The 16,671-nt window shown below is 46.3% G+C and overlaps 1 protein-coding gene across 1 annotated transcript in view; it reads right to left on the reverse strand.

The window, feature by feature from the left end:
- Positions 1 to 12,009, reverse strand: part of TRABD2B (TraB domain containing 2B) — a 279,578-nt gene extending 267,569 nt beyond the window's left edge. Inside the window, exons 1-2 of the mRNA XM_035537684.2 lie at positions 11,532 to 12,009; positions 10,500 to 11,060 (exon numbers count right to left, since the gene is read on the reverse strand). Coding sequence (XP_035393577.1) covers positions 10,500 to 11,060; positions 11,532 to 11,639 — 669 coding nt within the window. The 5' untranslated portion in view covers positions 11,640 to 12,009. The remainder of the gene's footprint in view (positions 1 to 10,499; positions 11,061 to 11,531) is intronic.
- Between the last annotated feature and the right edge of the window lie 4,662 nt (positions 12,010 to 16,671).

A 16,671-nucleotide genomic window follows, 5' to 3' on the forward strand; every position in this document is an offset into this window, starting at 1 on the left:
AGCTTGACTTTCTTGTTCGATGCGACTACCAAGTGGTGTGTGTGGTTTTCTTCTGTGGTTTGGTGTGTGTGTGTGTTTTCTCTTTGTCCCAGAGTGTCTGCACTGCTGGTATTAGAGCTACAATTGTTCTATAAAAAGCAAAGATTCCTTGAATGATCTGCCAGAGGCTTTATCTCTGAACAATCTTTGTCTGTACTTGCTTTGCCGTTAACCAGTTTTGACTCCCCGTAATGGCTGGAGTTGCTTTGTTTTAACTGATATATATCAAAGAGAACTGCTAAAATTAACTGCTCATGAACTGTGTCCAGGATGTTAGATTAACTCATCTAGAATCCTTCAGAGAACAAACTGATTTATGATGTGTTATGACATTGTTACTTGATGTGTTGCACAACAACTCAATTTTAAAAAATGAAGAGCGCTCCATTAATAAGAGATAAATCTTTCCAGTGTAATTCAAATGAATCTGCAACAGCTTTAGAGAGAGCATGATAAGGGATCTTGTGTGGGTTTTGGTGATTGTGTTTTGCATTCCTATGGATATCTTCTACTGGCATCTCTTTGTCAGTAATGACAAAATCCATCCAAAATATGCCAAAATATGACACCTTTTGGGAGATTATAGCTGTTTGCACTTCCCAAAACACAAAAGGATACACAAGTGATTCTCAACCACTCATACTTCAGGAGGTTTGAGAATGTACATCAAGCACTGAAGTTAGCACCCATGTTTCCTTTCAACTTCAGAGCCATAGTTTGCTGAAGAGTCTACATACTGAGTCACTTACAAACTTGTCTGGCCCTAGTTAACACACAGCAAGTAATCAAAGTGGCAGGGGTACATCAGAAAAACAAAACAAACAAACAAAAACCTTTTACCAACAACCTTCTTGCATTAAGATATAAATAGAGTATTTTTTAAAGCAAGCACTATTCCTTTGCTGGAACATGAACCAGTGTAAAAGCTGACTTTAAATTATTAAATTTCTGTTTCAGATGCATGTATGTTGAAGGCTCAGGTCTCTCTGGATACCCAGCTTCAACAAAAATGCCTTTGAAAGTGAGCTGAATTATATACTGTACAGTATGTCTCATTTCACAGCCAAGCCACTTGAGTTAATAAAGAAAATCCTCCCTGGCCTCACACAATTAGCTGGGTAAAAAGCTAGTCAGCACAAGTCTGCATACAGCCACAAGCCAATCCATAAAGTCGAATACTGTTTCATGCCTGTGAATACCTGCTGCTTTGACCCTCTGAACTTCACCTTGCCACCAAACGAACAGGATTATTTCAGGATAGTATAACCTGGTTTCGCAGCCTGACTTTCAGAGCCTCGAGGAAAGAAAATATCTTCCTGTTGTTCTGGAAATTGAAAGGAGAAATGACAAAGGAACTGAATTTCAGTTTGCTTGCAGCTGTCAATCAATAGAGCATCCCAGTGTTTGAAGGCCTGGCTGTATTAAAAATGGTTTGGCCGTAACTTGGTACTAGAAACTCAGTTTTGCTCAATTCTGTGTGTTAATGAGTTATTTCCTTCAGCAAGCAAATAATGAGATTTTTTGAGGATGTTCATTCTGGCTTTTTCCTGTACGAATCAGGAAAGAAAGTCATTTTGAGAAAGAAAGGCTTTTTGTACAGCCAACTCTCATAAAAACAACCATTTTGAGACCCTTTGGCATACTTGCCCCCTCTTCTTCCTGTGATATCCCAAAAATAAAACATTACCTGAGCTTGAAAACAAACCACCAGTTAGCATCCCAGTTGGATCCCAGTGGTCTTTTCTATATTAGAACCAGCTCTGCATGTGCTGTAAGGCTTAACATTTTTGCAATTAACAGTACTGTGATGATTTTACCAGTGCTATAGAGCCAACGGGACACATTGGGATGTATCTCATCATACTTCACTGCTGGAATAACATTAATCTCGATGATTATTTCTAAAACGGTAAATCAATCACATGCCAGAAATACAAAGACCTTCAAAAAGTTGGGCATGTTTCTCAAATCACCCTTTTGCCCTCTCCCCCTCTGCTGACTCTGCAAACTCCTAGAGTGGGAGCATTCTGTCTCACATTTAAATAAATATTCCCCATCACTATTATGCTGTCACCTGTAATAGGAAAAGCCTGCAAGAAATCAAAGGAAAGCAAAATTTGTGTGGTGGCAGAAAGTGTACAGAGAATAATCAGTCTTCATTGTGATTGTTAACAAAAGTGAGGGAGCCTAATGGAGACCTTGGATTTAATAAAGTCTCTAAAATATTGAGGGGGTACTTTCAAGACATAGATGCTCCTACTTTAAAGAAATATTTTCCCTGTGTTCCTCATAAGTTGACTTTTATTAAAATGGAAAGAGGTTTGAAAATAACTTGAAGGTTTCTGTTTCCTTTTTCTCATTCCTTGGCTCAGGAGGTGAACCTGATGAATTTTGCTTTGCTCTACACAGGCAGCTCCTTCTCCGTTTTCTGTATTGGGGATATTCGTGTCTCCCAGTGGGTACCCCAATACAAGAATTAGGGTAAGAAAAGGAAGTCTGATGAAGCTGGGGAAAACATAAAGCATTTAGTGTTATCCCCTTAATTGTGTTGTTAAGCTAACATTTTGGCTGTGTTTGGATTGCTAGCTTTTCTGAACTGTGTTTAGCAGCCTGGATCAGCATCTCGGTGGACTCGGTGATTTTGTAGGGATAACCAAGCATGAAGAACCTCTGGACTGGAACATATTTGAAAGGCTCCATAACCTCCATGTTAACAGAGCCTAGGAAAAGAAGAAATCGTGATGCTTTCTTTTTGTACAATCTTTTTCTCTGTTGACAACAGGAATTTCTGGGAATGGTTCACTGTTAACCCTGGCTTCAGGGGACGCTCTGGAGTGAGCGCAACATATAGGATCTGGTTCATACCCAGTGGTCTTCCACATGTAACTACCCACAGGTGTGGGCTGCAATCCTGATTCTGAAGAAGTCAAACTCCCTTTTGACATCTGTAGGACTCTTCAACACTCAGTGTTGCTGCAGTGCCTGGACAGAGGTGATCAGCAGTGGCTCACTGATAATAAATATTATTACAGTATTTCGGGGATGATGATTTCTTCAGGCAAAACTGGCTACGGGAGTCCATGTATGATGAGAAATGGGGTGTCCAGGCCTATGTCAAATGACCCTCAGAGTGGAAAATCTAGGGTCTTTGATCTTATTCAAACTAAAAATACTTTTGCTAATGAGCCTCCTCAAGTCACACAACATCCATCCCAAAATGCTGAACACATGGTTTTAATTTACAGTTTTTAGCAACTTTCATTTATATTGTGCTAGAAGTCCTGAAATGACTTGCAGCAGAAGCTCTAAAAATTGGGAAGTCAAACGGCAAGCACTGCTGTTGGAATAACTGGTGATAAAAGTAGCACTCATGTGTACTAATTCCTGCTCGAGATTCTGATACAGGTATTAACCATGTCACTTCTAATTGTCTGTGCATTTAAATGGCAACTAGATCCAATAAACAACAGTAACACAAGACAGATACACTGTGCTCTTAAACACTAGAGAAAGCAAATCCATGGAGATGAGCAAGATGCCATAATTACTAGTTGCGGTGGGTACAACCAGTCATGCGTTTTAGTTGCACGTCTGTTCCCAGTCTGCAGAGAGGACAGCCTTGTTCCACTCCCAGTCCAAGAACTGGGATGTTACATTCAAACAGTGATATCTGCAATTTTAAGCTCTGTACGCACCAGTTTAATTTCTGGTATCTCAAGCAAGCTGGAACCCATAATGCTTTATGGGTTATAGAAAGAATATCAGGTCCACAAATTGTTGCAATATTCAGAAAAATGTCTCAAGAGACTTCCACACATAAATAATTTGAGAGGTTCAGAAAGATACTGAAGCTTTGTGGCCACCCCACAGTGCTTTTTGTGGATTTTAAGTCCAGAAGCATCTAGGATCTGAATTGTTTATAGGTTTGAAATAGGAACCTGGGAAAGCATGTGGGGACGAGGCAGACAAGTTTCCCTGAAAAATAAGGCTCTTCTAATGTTAACTCTTGAAAGTTAAAAATGAAGTTCCCAAACACTGGTCCTTGATGAAAAACTCAGGTTTGGTACTATCCTAAATGGTATGTGCCCTGGGGACAATATCTTAAAATCCGTTATCCGAGCATGCAGGGAACTCCTTAAACAGGACCAAAAGATGAAAGAAATCACACCAATTTCATGTGGCTCAAGCAGTAACTCTCTGATTCCTTCTGCTTTTTACCTGTCTCATCAACTCCTAACGACAGTGAAGAGATTAATGGTTTTGGAGTGTAAGGCCTAGCACAGGGGAAACCTGTTATTTTACAGTATGTCTCTCTGAAGTTCCAAATATGCTTTGCCAGGAGCCCTGCCGCTGATCTCTGTCTCCACAGGAGTGCAAGGTGAATGAGTGCCCTTGCTTAAGATCATTTCTGGCCTTTTCAATACAGGAACCTCCGACAAGCCTGAATGATGTGGGCTGGCTTTATAACGTGGATTGCTACTCACCAGGGAGCTGAGGGGAGGCTGTTAAAGACTTTCTGAGGACTGTAGGTTGCACTATACTTCAAGTTGAGGTTTTTAAGGTCAATGGTTCATTCTGTTTATAAGTAAAGCACTCTGGGCCCAGGGCAGGATCCTGACTGCTCTTGCAAGAGCATCAGAAACCGAAAGCAGACAACAAACAGAAAATCATCGTTGTAGGAATATCATTTACTGAAAAGGGGTGTATTTTGCACTCACTGAGGGAACAGTTTGAAGGTGAAAAACTGTCCAGGGAAGATCCCACAACAGGGGTTAGAAAGCAGAATTTGTGCCTGAGGATAGGGATGGATTCAGGCCATTGATCCTCTTCTGATCACTTCCCTGAGCAGAGCCTGGGCAGTGGATCTCCCCCAGGGAGCAAAACATGTGCCCAGGTGCCCCCTGTGCTTCTCGGGGCTCCCCGCTGCTGGCGAGAGACAGACCATGCTCTGACCCCAACTCATCTCTCACCACACACACAGGGAAAAAATGCCCAAATCCTGCTAATTGACTTGTATACGTTGGTAACGTTCAGCTGCCTCAAACACTCCTTGTTCGCCATGGTTTTCTGAGGGTTGTTCCTTTCCCAGCCCACCTTACAAAGATGCATTTCCTGCCTAAAATCTCTTACTAGCAGCACCCATAATTCTGCAAACAAATCAACCAGCAAAGATCTCTTCGGGCCTGCTCGTGGAAGGCCGGCAGAACTGTCTCAGGCTTGGATCTTACCGAGGGAGGTGTGAAGGATCAGGGGAGAGAAGGGCTCATACCTCACCTGCTCCATATACACCTCTTGCAGTTATATACCCAGTAATTACAAGAGACGAACTGCCAGCTTGAGTCGTCATTAACTGACTGGCTATTTTCTTCATAGGCCTCAAACGCCAGGGTGAGCCTTTCAAGGGGACTATGGTGAAGAAGCGCACAGTAACCGGCTGTAAAGAGCAGCACGTACAGCCAGTTTTACCTACAAAACGTCAGCTGCTGATCCTTTCAGGTGTTGCTGCAACTACCTTTGTTTTAATACCTACACGGTTTCACCCTCAGCAGTTCCGTGGCACAGATGTAAAGGAGCTCCACTAGTATTCAGAGGAAGTTAGTGGAAGGATTTCTATTTCTGCTGGACAAGTTTCTACCCTGAGATTAATTTTAGTGGGGAATTTTTGTATTTGTTTTTTACTCTGGGGTTGGGGAGGGAGGTGAAGGGGGTGATAATTAAATTAGAGCCAGCAAGCTGAAAATTATGTGCACGCATGCATAATCAAGCGTTTTAACAACATTTCTTCCAACAATAATCAGCAATCTAAACGGATGATAGAAAACGATTTTTGATTATCTTGCCCTTTTGATAAAGACTGAAATTTTTTTGAAAGCAAAAAGGCACAATTTTTATTAGGCAAATACCACATTTCCTAACAAATAAAATAAAATAAAATAAAATAAAACAAAAATCAAATCAAGAATATTCTCTCAAGTAAATTACACAGGCTGTCAAAAATCAACTAGCTCTGAAACTGAGCCCTTTAATCTGGTTCTGAAAACTTGGAGCCTGGATCTTTCATTCATGCAAACAGGCAAATTCCCCATGAAGTGAGTTACGCCAGCTCCTGTCAGCTCCCAGAACCTCAGCTTTGGGATTACAGAAATGTTTAATCTTTTTGAGGGGACAGGGGAGATGGAATAGCAAGTCCACAGCCGTGGGCCTGTCTATATATTAATGTCATGCTGTTTTGCCATTGAAGGTCTAGCTTCAAGACTGCAGATCTGTCAGTGACCAAACTTGATGGACCACCCATTGGCCTTTTATTAAACAGCACTTGTTCCTCCTCTAATCCTATCACCAGAGTAATCAAAGCTGCCATGTCCCAGGGTCTGATGGAACAGCAGGACCTGGGAAATGAAGACTGATTTTGTTAACAAAGTAATTTCTGCCCCTTGAATGCTGTCTCATTGGTAGAAAGTAGGGAGACAAGGTTTATTTGTGCAGAGAATGAGGCGGCAAAGAAATGAAAGGGGAAGAATGGTGAAGTGTGAAGTTTAATCTGGCACAGTCTAAGGTTTCTTTCTTTGAGGCAGTCTCTGATCCAATCAACACCGGTTTGATATTTAACATCTCCCCCTGCAGTTTGAAATGATACCGGCCAGAGAATACTCAGTCACAGCTTAGAAAGCCCCGACCAGAGGAAGAGAAAAGGGGCTGCTCATGGTTCCCCTTTGGCCTAACAACTTCCCTGACAGATCAGTCAGGATAAAGTCAAATCCCTACACCAAATTCCCCTTACAATGCTTGGGATTAAGGGCATCTGGCACAGCTGCATGCAGATTCTCCCTGCAGTGAGAGAATGTGTGATGGGATGGGAGAAAGGTTTTATTTTCAACTTGGAGGAAGGGACACGTACACCTTTACATTCTCAGTTTGGGAACCCTGCTGAGAGGTAGGCCTGAGCTGTGAAACAAGAGCTACACCCAGCTGCCCCAGGCCGAGCAGTTTGTGTGGAGCTGCTGCTGGCCTCGCTGGCTCTTGGTGGGGACGAGCAGCAGATCGAGGACAAACACCACCGGGGCGAGGAGCAGGAGCCCCCCACAGCAGTCACAGCCCAGTGCCTGCCCTCTGCAAAGGGAAGGGGCTGTCAGAGGACGCTGACAGACCTGAGCAGCTGCAGCAGTTACCTTCTGCATCCCCCTGGCCCAAACAGTATATTTCAGTCTGGGGAGAGGGTCCTAGAGAGGAAGTGAAAGCCCTCTCCTAATCTAGGCCTTGAAGGATGCGTGGGCCAGCCCGCGTGGCCTGTCCTGGTGCATTGCCTCTGCCCGGTATCCCAAACAGACAAGGCCTTGAACTCCCTCTATCCCTCTATCAGCTGTTCTCCATCCTGGAACATTTGATTTTGCACTTTTCTGGTCACTCTGTAAATAAACATCTGTCTTGTCAGATAGAAAAGTTGTCTGCTGCTTCTTCTCTGTGCGTTTTTTAGCTTTTTCTGTCTTGCCTTCAGTGAAACCCTGAATATACTTAAACCAAGGAACTGTGAAATTTCAACCTGGCCTAAATCTGATCTGTCTTAGCTGTGCCTTAGAAGCCCTGCCACCAGCTATATAAAACCTAGGGCCAACACATAGATTTTATGTCACCAGCGGCTGCCAGAGCCACAGGAGAAGCAAGGATGCTCCGAGAGCTGTGCAGCCAGGCAGTGGGAAGGCAGAGCAAAGGGAGTGGGTCTGGGAAAGCTGCACAAAACACTGACCAGAAATTCCAGGGCGAACAGGGTCTCAAACTACAAAGTTTTTGAGCTTACAATAAGAGAAACAAAACAATGCACTGTGCTCTTACCTGCAAGAGCTAGCTCTCCAGGAAGCAGCCAATTATATGAGCCACCTTAATCTTTTCATCCGGCTAAGACAATCAACATTTCAAAGTGACGCACAGAACGTTTCAAAGATCATTCTTGGTCAAAAATGCAAGTGTATCCGCTTTCTTTCAGAGCAGATCAAAACCAAGTACCACACCAGGACCACTCCTAGATTTCCTCCTCCTCACGGTATCAGATTAACAGATTTGGTGCATGTAGTCAGATTAAATATTTGCAGTAGCACAAAGCTGCCTTTGAGGGGAAGTAAAAAAAGCCTTTTTCTTTTTTAATTTGCTAAGGGCAAAAATACTGGACTTTGGGGACAGAGGGAACAAAAGCATTGACATGATTCAGCAAGGCACAGTTTGAAAACCTGAACTCCAAATGCTGGAATTACATGCAGTATTCCTGTAACAGTAATGCTGAAAACAGGTAAAAACTGCTGATGCCCTTAGCAGATTCGGGACTGTAATTTATAACAGATGTTCTCATCAAACTGTGCAAACACCCCACAAGACAAAAGCTGCTCAATTTCTGATTTCCATTTTAGTGTGGTTTAATTATGTGTTGCTTAAGGAAGGCTCTAAGACCTGGAATTAGGAGGTGAAACCTAGCAATAGTAATCCACTCCACTAAATTAACACAGAAATACACCAAGCAGTAGGACTGCCAGACGGTGTGATAACATTACAAATTACTATTGTTAAACAACTAGCCAGGTGTCAGGATGCATGAAATCTAGAGGAAGCAAGAAAATAAATATCTGGTTTGTTTTATTTAATTTTGTCTCATGTTGTTCTGGTGGACTCGTTCCCAGAAAAACCTTCAATCTAGGAAAAATCCTCCTGTATGCTGATGTGTATAAGTAGTAATATCAATTCTCTGCAATAATTAAAATGTATTTTTTAATCAACTCAAACTTTATGCAGAAATGATTGTCCTTTACTTGCCTATGGCGGTAACACTGTTCTTTTTTAGTTTACTATTGTAGCAAAATGAAGGGGAAATTTTTGCTGCTATTTAGAGTTTAGTGACTGAGCGAAAACCAGACTTAGGGTAAGAGCAGCAGTGAGTTTTGTGCTCTGTCCCTTTTCCTGTCTCTCTCACTCCTTCTCTCTCTCTCGAAAAAGAAAAAGAATGTAATATGATTCATATTTAAAAGGCTTCCAAGAGGTACGTCTTTAACCAAGTGCTTGCACATGCTCGATTCTAACTTCCATGTTTGACCTAATACAACCAAATGCTACTAGAGGTCTGCAATGGTTAATTATTTTTACCTCACCTTAAAGAAGCAGTTCAATAGCAAGGACAGGCACTTAAGCATTTTGAAACAAGAAGGAAAAATGAATTCCGTGTTTTGCATGTATCTTAACTAATGAAAATGTCTAGGGGGCTTTTTAAAATTTTTATTATTTTTGTTGAAAAACAACCCCTCACAAAAAAAAAAAAGTGTATGCGACCAATCTTCTCCTGTGAAGTCTGAATGCAGTTAGTCTTCTAGCGGAGGACATCAGATGAACCAACTCTTAGTGAAAGCTAGACTTTTTGCTCTTAAGACAGCTCCCACTAGACTTCAGGGGAGAAAGGGCTGAAGGCACTCCAAGGACATTTTAATCACACCAAAGATCAGTCCTTTAATTCTTACTCACACATCACCAAGAATTTTTTTGCTCAAACTAGGACAGTAAGATACAGCTGGAAATAACTGATCTAAAATTAACACCGAAAAGAAGGTTAAAAATGAAATATCGTAGCAGTAACTGACACCGTCTTAAATTTCCCCTGGATTATTTGTTTTCTTCCACACACACATTCATTTCCTGAATTTCTAGTAAATCTGATTTCACATAAACAGTTTCACAAAGCAAAGTCAATAGCTGCAACTGTGTTCCTGATTAATCCACTGAAATGAAATAGACCTCATGCCTTAGTATTTGGTTATTTAAAGCTAAATCCACTGAAAGAATTCTGGAGTTCAGTTACACCAATAACTTTTTTTCTTAATCTACATCCTTTTCTTTTTTCTGAACTTTACCTGTTATAAAATGAAAAAAAAAAAGCCATGCAGATTACACACTTAATTTCCCCCAGACCATGAGGACAACTCGAGTCAGTTTGTTTTGACCCAAAGTAACTACTAAAAGACGACCAACAGTTTGCACATACTTAAATCTATTTGAACAATGCTGAATTTCTTTTTTCATTGTTCATGCTTTATCCCCTTCGTGACAAGTACCACAGAGCTGCTTTATTTAAAAACAAACAAACAAAAAAGCACTTTTTACCCAGCTCCAGAAACTGACCAGAGGCGTTTAAGTTTCCCTCACAAGTGACAAGCCAGCAGACACACACATTCACACCCTGGACATTTGCCTCTCAAATAAATAATACACGTGATAAACTCATAGTGCTCACTGTGCACATCACATTTTTTTCACACAGCATGGACCAGTGTGATGGCACAGACAGACAAATGCAAAGGCCGCTGAAGCCTTCGAGCATCCCACCCCACTGCAACAGGCTTCAATTTCGCTCTGGTAAACTGACAAAAATTTGAGGAGAATGGCTCCCAGCTCCTGGGATAAGCCACGAGGCCCAGAAGCCTCCTTACCTGGGAGAAGTTGAGCCCGTTCAGCGGGTGACACTGCTCCTCCACCCTCTCCACCGCACCCGTCGTCTTCTTCATCCTCTCGGCCTCCTGGGCGAGGTAGAGATCAAGCACCGGCACCCCTCTGGAGCGGATGTCAGTCTCCGTCAAGGAGTTCACCATGAGCATCACCCAGACGGGCCTCTTGCGCTCCCAGTTGCCGGCGATGGCGTTGAAGAGGTAGTCGGCATAGAGCCCTTTGCCCCGCTGGTCCGGGGTCATCCAGTGGGGCAGCATCAGCTTGATGTAGTCCAGGTGGCGCTTGAGGCGCCGGTAGAGCTCGCGGGGCAGCACGTCCTGCAGGTTCTCCCCGTGGGGCAGCATCTGGCAGCTGGCCAGCCCCGAGATGGTGTAGGGGTCGGTGAGGTCCAGCTCAAAGTAGACGCTGGAGCTGGCGTGGAAGGCGGCCTTGGAGTTGTCAGGGATGAAGTCCCACACCCGCGTGTAGGGCACGTGGATGGTGCCGAAGAGATAGGCGGGGGGGTCGCGGCGGATGGTCCAGAGGAAGGAGTTGAGCTCTCCTTGCTGGCGGGAGGAAAGCAGGGGACGGTCAGTGCCGGTGGCAGCCACCCACGGGCAAGCCACCCACGGGTAGCCCGTGGGGACGGAGCAGTGTGTAGGGGGGTGCACCTCCCTACACAACCCACAGCAGAGCTCCCAGCAAGCAGAGAACCACGGCGAGCAGACAACCACGAGCAGCACGGAGCGGCCCCACCGGACCCCCGCGGGGACCCCCGCGGGGACCCTTGGCAGGCAGCGGCGTGGCGACAACGAGGGTGTCCCCCCCTCTCCCCTCTCCCTCCCCCGGCCGCTGCCGCGCTCCTGTGCCGGGGGGACCCGGGGGGCAGCGCCACACCTGCGGGGCCACGGGTGGCCCCCCCCCGGCCCCGCTCGCCCCCCGCTCCGCGCCCCCTTCGCCCTCCCGGCGGCGGCTCCCCCCGCGCATCCCCCGGCGGCCCGGCCCGGCCCGGCCCGGCTCGGCCCGGCCCGGCTCACCGAGCGGGGCAGGTCGCACTGCCCCGTGTCCATCTGCTCCCGCCGGGCCGCGGCGTCGGGCAGGAACCCCCCGAAGACGAAGCAGATCAGCGTCAGGTTGAGTTGCATCCCGCTTCCTCTCGCTCTCCTCTCTCTCCTTTCCCAGATGAGCCTTTTTGGATTTCTAGGATCTTTTTTTTTTTTTTTTCCCTCCCCCTCCTCCTGCTCTTCCCCCTTTTTTTTTTTTTTTGGCTTTTTTTTTTTTTTTATTCAAACAAACTTTGCCAGTCCCATCTGCATCTGACAAGTGCAGGGGGAAGGACTGGCCGCCCCCTCCCTCCCATGCTCTCCCCCCTCCCGCCCTCTCCCACCCCCACCCGCGCTGGCTCCGGGCTTGTCAGAGCCGCTGGATGCTCGGGGCAGGACGCTTCTCATCGCCAGCCTCCGCCATGCTTTGATTTTGCAGACCGGAGAAGCTCCCTTCCCTCCCCGCCGCTTCGGGAGGAGGCTGGAGGAGGGGGGGGGAGAAATAGCTCAAAAAAAAAAAAATTATTTATTTTTTTTTAATTTCGTCGGCGAAGAAGAGACGCTCCTGCGGCGCCCCGGGACCGGCGGGCGCTGCTTGGCGGTGCGGCGGCGCACACCGCGCCGGGGAGGCCAAGCCCGGGCTCCGCAGGAAAGTTTCGCGCAGCCGCTCCGGCCCGCCCGCGCCTCCCGCTGCCGCCGCGGCCGGGACGGGGACGGGGACGGGGCCGCCGCTAGGGGGCGATAGCGCCCCAGCGCAGCGGCGGCTAGGACCGGGCTGAGGGCGGTGACCTGCCCTCCGCCGCCCCTGGGCTGCGGCGGCACCTGCGTGGCGCTGAGTTCATCTCAGAGCCCGAGGGCGGCACTCGGGGGACTTCCGACGCTGCCGCCCCGCAAAATGTCCCCAAAGCGCTCAAACAGGGGGGCCGGATCCTGAAAGCCGCTGTGGCCCTGCTCGGCGCTGAGGGGTTGGGGTGCCTGTTCCTCAAGGGCGCTGCCCTCCCCAGGGACCTCTCACGGCAGGGGCAGCAAAGCCTGGATGAGGGTCGTGGTGGAGGGCAGGTCAAGAACGTGGGCACCACACGGAGCCGGCCTTAGCCATCTTCAATGCCATCACCACCCTGGGCATCCGCTGTCTCCTCAGTACCTCAGGAGGGCTGAACAAAACCTCTCTGAAGGGTGTTTGGGTGGTTAGACATAAAATCATGGAATCATTAAGGTTGGAAAAGACCTCCAAGATCATCTAGTCCTTCCACCACCAATATCACCCACTAAGCCATGTCCCTAAGCACCAGGTCCAACCTTTCCTTGAACACCCCCAGGGGTGGTGACTCCACCACCTCCCTGAGCAACCCGTTCCAATGCCTGACTGCTCTTTCTGAGAAAAAAATTCTCCAAATCTCCAACCTAAACCTCCCCTGGTGCAACTTGAGGCCATTCCCTCTAGTGCTATCACTGGTTATCTGCCCTGCTTCCAGTTACAACTCAGGAGAAAGTGCCCTCCTCCTGGCTGATCCTTGCTGACGGGGGCACATCCAGGACCACTGAGCCTGGAACTTTCTTTGGAGATCACTGCCACAGGCGCTCGAGTCCATCAGCTGCACCTTGAGCCTCCTCCCGAATGCCCGTCTCTGTTAAAGCTGTGTGGATTTCTGAGGTGAGGACAGGCTAATGATGGCTGGCGGCCACTGCTTGCAGGAGCTGTCTCAGCGTCTTGTCAGGGCGCTGCACACTTCAGAGATGGGATCCCGGCCTGTCCACCACCTCCAGGCCTAAAACCTTCCCCAAACTGGGAAGTTCCTTGCTGTATTGAGAAGAAACAAAGCCACCAGGTTTCCTGGATGAAAAATATTAATTGCTGGTACAAGGCAGGGCCCTTGCTGTGGCCAAACTCAGGGCAAAGTCGAGAGGGATTCTGCCAAGGCCTGGCTGGCTGAGGCATGGCTTCCTGAACAGTGTGAGAGGCACACGGGGGGCTGGGGCTGCCCATAAACAGCCACAGCCACAGGCAAGCATGGGGAGAGGCTTTCACAGCATCACGTGTGCATCGTCACAACTCTGCTCTTGAGCTCCAGAAGCTCAGGAGCACTCTCCTAACCACTGCGTCAGCACCAGTCAGCACAATTGAAATGTGGACGCGCGACATGGGGTCCAGCGAGGCCATCTTGTCAGCAGCAAGCTCGCACCTGCCCCACTCACCCTGGGGCCTCTGGGCCCCCCAGTTCGTCTCCCCTGTGCTGCCGGTGTGACGACTCAGGACAGGCAGGGCAGGGCCCAGATGCACATGCCCACGCCATGACTCTTTCTCTGGTGGCCCCACCTTTCTCCCAAACGTGCCTCAGCGCTCGCCTCCAGCCCACCCAGGGACATGCAGGGTGCTGGGTGGTCACCGTACGTGGCCAAGCCCCCAGCTCAGATGATGTCTGGATGAATCCGCGTCCCAGCAGGTGTGGTGCCACAAGGGCTAAAAGTCCAGTCACAACACAGTACGCAGTTTTTCCCTAGAAAGCTGCCACAAGCCTGTTAAAAGCTATAAGCTTGATGCTGTCATGATACTATAGCACGGGGGGCTGCTACACTTGTTCACAGCAGCTTCCCATGGGACATGGGTGTATTTGCCTGTCTGAGTGGCCTTGACTTGGTCGTCCTCTTTTGGAATCCTTCCCAAACCTTTTCCAAAGCAGCGGAACAGCAGAGGGGCCTCATCAGAAGTCTGACAGGAACACTTCCAGTGACGTGACCCAACATCTCACACGCCGAAGAAGACGCCCAAGGTCTGTAAGACGATGCAAGGCCCTGTTCAGTTGTGGGTGCCGCGTTGTGAGGTAGGGCGATTACCCTCATCAATGACATACATATCAAAGCACCCAGGGCAAGAATAAACAAACATCTTTGGCACTGTGCTCATCTTCCTTTAGCCAAAAGGCAGGTGTGGGGGGGTATAGCAAGTTTTCCAGCCATTTCCCTGAACTCAGCCCTGATGTCGCAAGAACTGCCTAGCTGTGAAAACACAGCCTCGCCTTGATTTATGCTGCTTGTGGGTAAGATGACTAAGAAGAAGAAGGGGAAAAAAAAAAAGGAAAAAAAAAAAAGAACAGGCGCAGAAATCCCAGTGGGAGCGCGATGTGGGTGTGTACCGATTTGGTGGGACAGTCAGGTTGGGGAAACTCCAGCCAGAGCTTCAAGCATTAGGAAGTAGAGACCACAAACCACATGATATGTATCACAATGTTCAACCAAAGATTCAAAAGCATGCCACAAGCTTTTATGAAGATAACACTTTGGTAACAGCAAGGGAAATTAATTCTTTTGTGTAATTGTTACATCTTTTTTTCTCCTTCAGATGAGTTCCATATGTCCTCGTGATTTTTTTTTCCTTTAAACACAGCAGTTTAGAACGAATCTTAAGTAACGTTTAGCCTGCTTCTAAAGTAAATATTTACAAAAACATTAAATAATGGTTCTGATCTTTGGAAAATGGATATTGCTGTCTACCTGCTACTGTTTTGTTCCTATATGGAGTAAGGGAGAAGCTTTGTAATAAACCCCAAGGCTGTAAAAGCAGTATAACAATGTGATTAGCAGTAATCAGATGGGAAATACTGACTATTAAAAACTGTGAAGAGATAAGAGGGATAAACTGCAAAGGGAAGGTTACGTTATTTTGTTTTTACAAATTTCAAGAAATCTAATGGGGGAATAAGCTTTTAATCTTACAAAAGCAGTATTGTTTTTTTGGAAGCATAATAGTGTTGGCTGATATTTATGTCATGTATCATCTTCAAAGAACTTTCCTAAATAAATATTAATCATTTCACCAGCCACTTAAAGGCAACCACTTCAGGGGTGCGGTGAGGCAGCAACTTAACAAGTAAGTTGTACTGAGACAGGAAGTGAGGACAGCCAGATTCAATAAGGAGCCCGTGTGGGTACAAAAAATATTTGTGGAGGCTTTAACAATATCTTTAATCACTAAGAGCAAAAACCCATGGTAGATTTCTTTGTTAATGAGAAACTGGCATTGGAACTTGTAATTACAGTGAATTTCCAACAGGTAAAGATCATTAGATCTTGGAGGAAACAGCTTGTGAAGGATCGGTATTTGCATGCAGGGAGGTGTAGCACTTTTATCAGAACATGCTCCTTACAGGGCTGGCTACCCTTTTGTCTCTTCCTCTCCTCCGACCTTCCTACCAGGAAAAATTTCATACCGTTGGCCTATGCCATACCTGTATTTCTCTGTGTCTTCCATGCTGAACTTTCTTTTGAAGGATTTCAAAGCACAGTCTCTGTATTTCTTAGGCCTTTCCTTTAACAAGGGACAGTGGCTGACCTACAGGCTCTCCCAAAAGCTGTCCTACACCAAAACTGCAAGTCAGAACCCAGCTTTTCCTTTGTCCTTTTTCCATGAATGAAGCTGAAGGTGTCTTCTGCTCCCACCAGAGATGGCAAATGAGCATCCCTCTTTTTGTATGCTGCAGTTCACAGAATAATTTATGTCATAAAGGATGTCGTGAGCTCTCTGGCCCTCACTCAGAGCAGGGTTAACTGCAATGTCAGATCAGGTTGCTGAGATCCAAGTAAGAATCCTAATTAGATTTCTCTGCTGCCCTATGCACAGGTGGCATTATACGTAGCTGTCCTGGACTCAGAAAGTAACAAGCCTAAAGCAGTTGCACTGCTAGCTATCATGTCACAACCTGTTATTTGCCATGACACCTGTGCTGTGACGTGTCTAGCAAATACAGATTTTCCCACCGAAGATTGATTTTGATGGTAGCAGTTGTATTTGTGTATAACATCATTGTTCAGTTGTGCAATTCATGATTCAAAACATGCAGTTGCTAGAGGAACAGCGCTCTACTTATTAAGGCTGTCACACTGAAACTGCTCAATTATCACAACTGTTTTAACATGTTTTACATCTTTTTCTCCCTGTGTATTGCAACCAATATGATGTAGTCATTGTACTCAGTCTTATATTTCCTTGCCTGTTTGTCCTCATGTGTCCAATTCAGCATCTTTTGTCTCAGCGTCCCAGAAACACCCAACCTAGTTCTTGAAGAAAATCCCCTCTCAATCCTAACATCCTCCCTTCTAAGGACTAGGTATGAATTTTGCAGCCCTACTAGCATTA

This window comes from Cygnus atratus, chromosome 8, assembly GCF_013377495.2.
Source record: "Cygnus atratus isolate AKBS03 ecotype Queensland, Australia chromosome 8, CAtr_DNAZoo_HiC_assembly, whole genome shotgun sequence".
In the NCBI taxonomy this organism is placed as follows: Eukaryota; Metazoa; Chordata; class Aves; order Anseriformes; family Anatidae; genus Cygnus; species Cygnus atratus.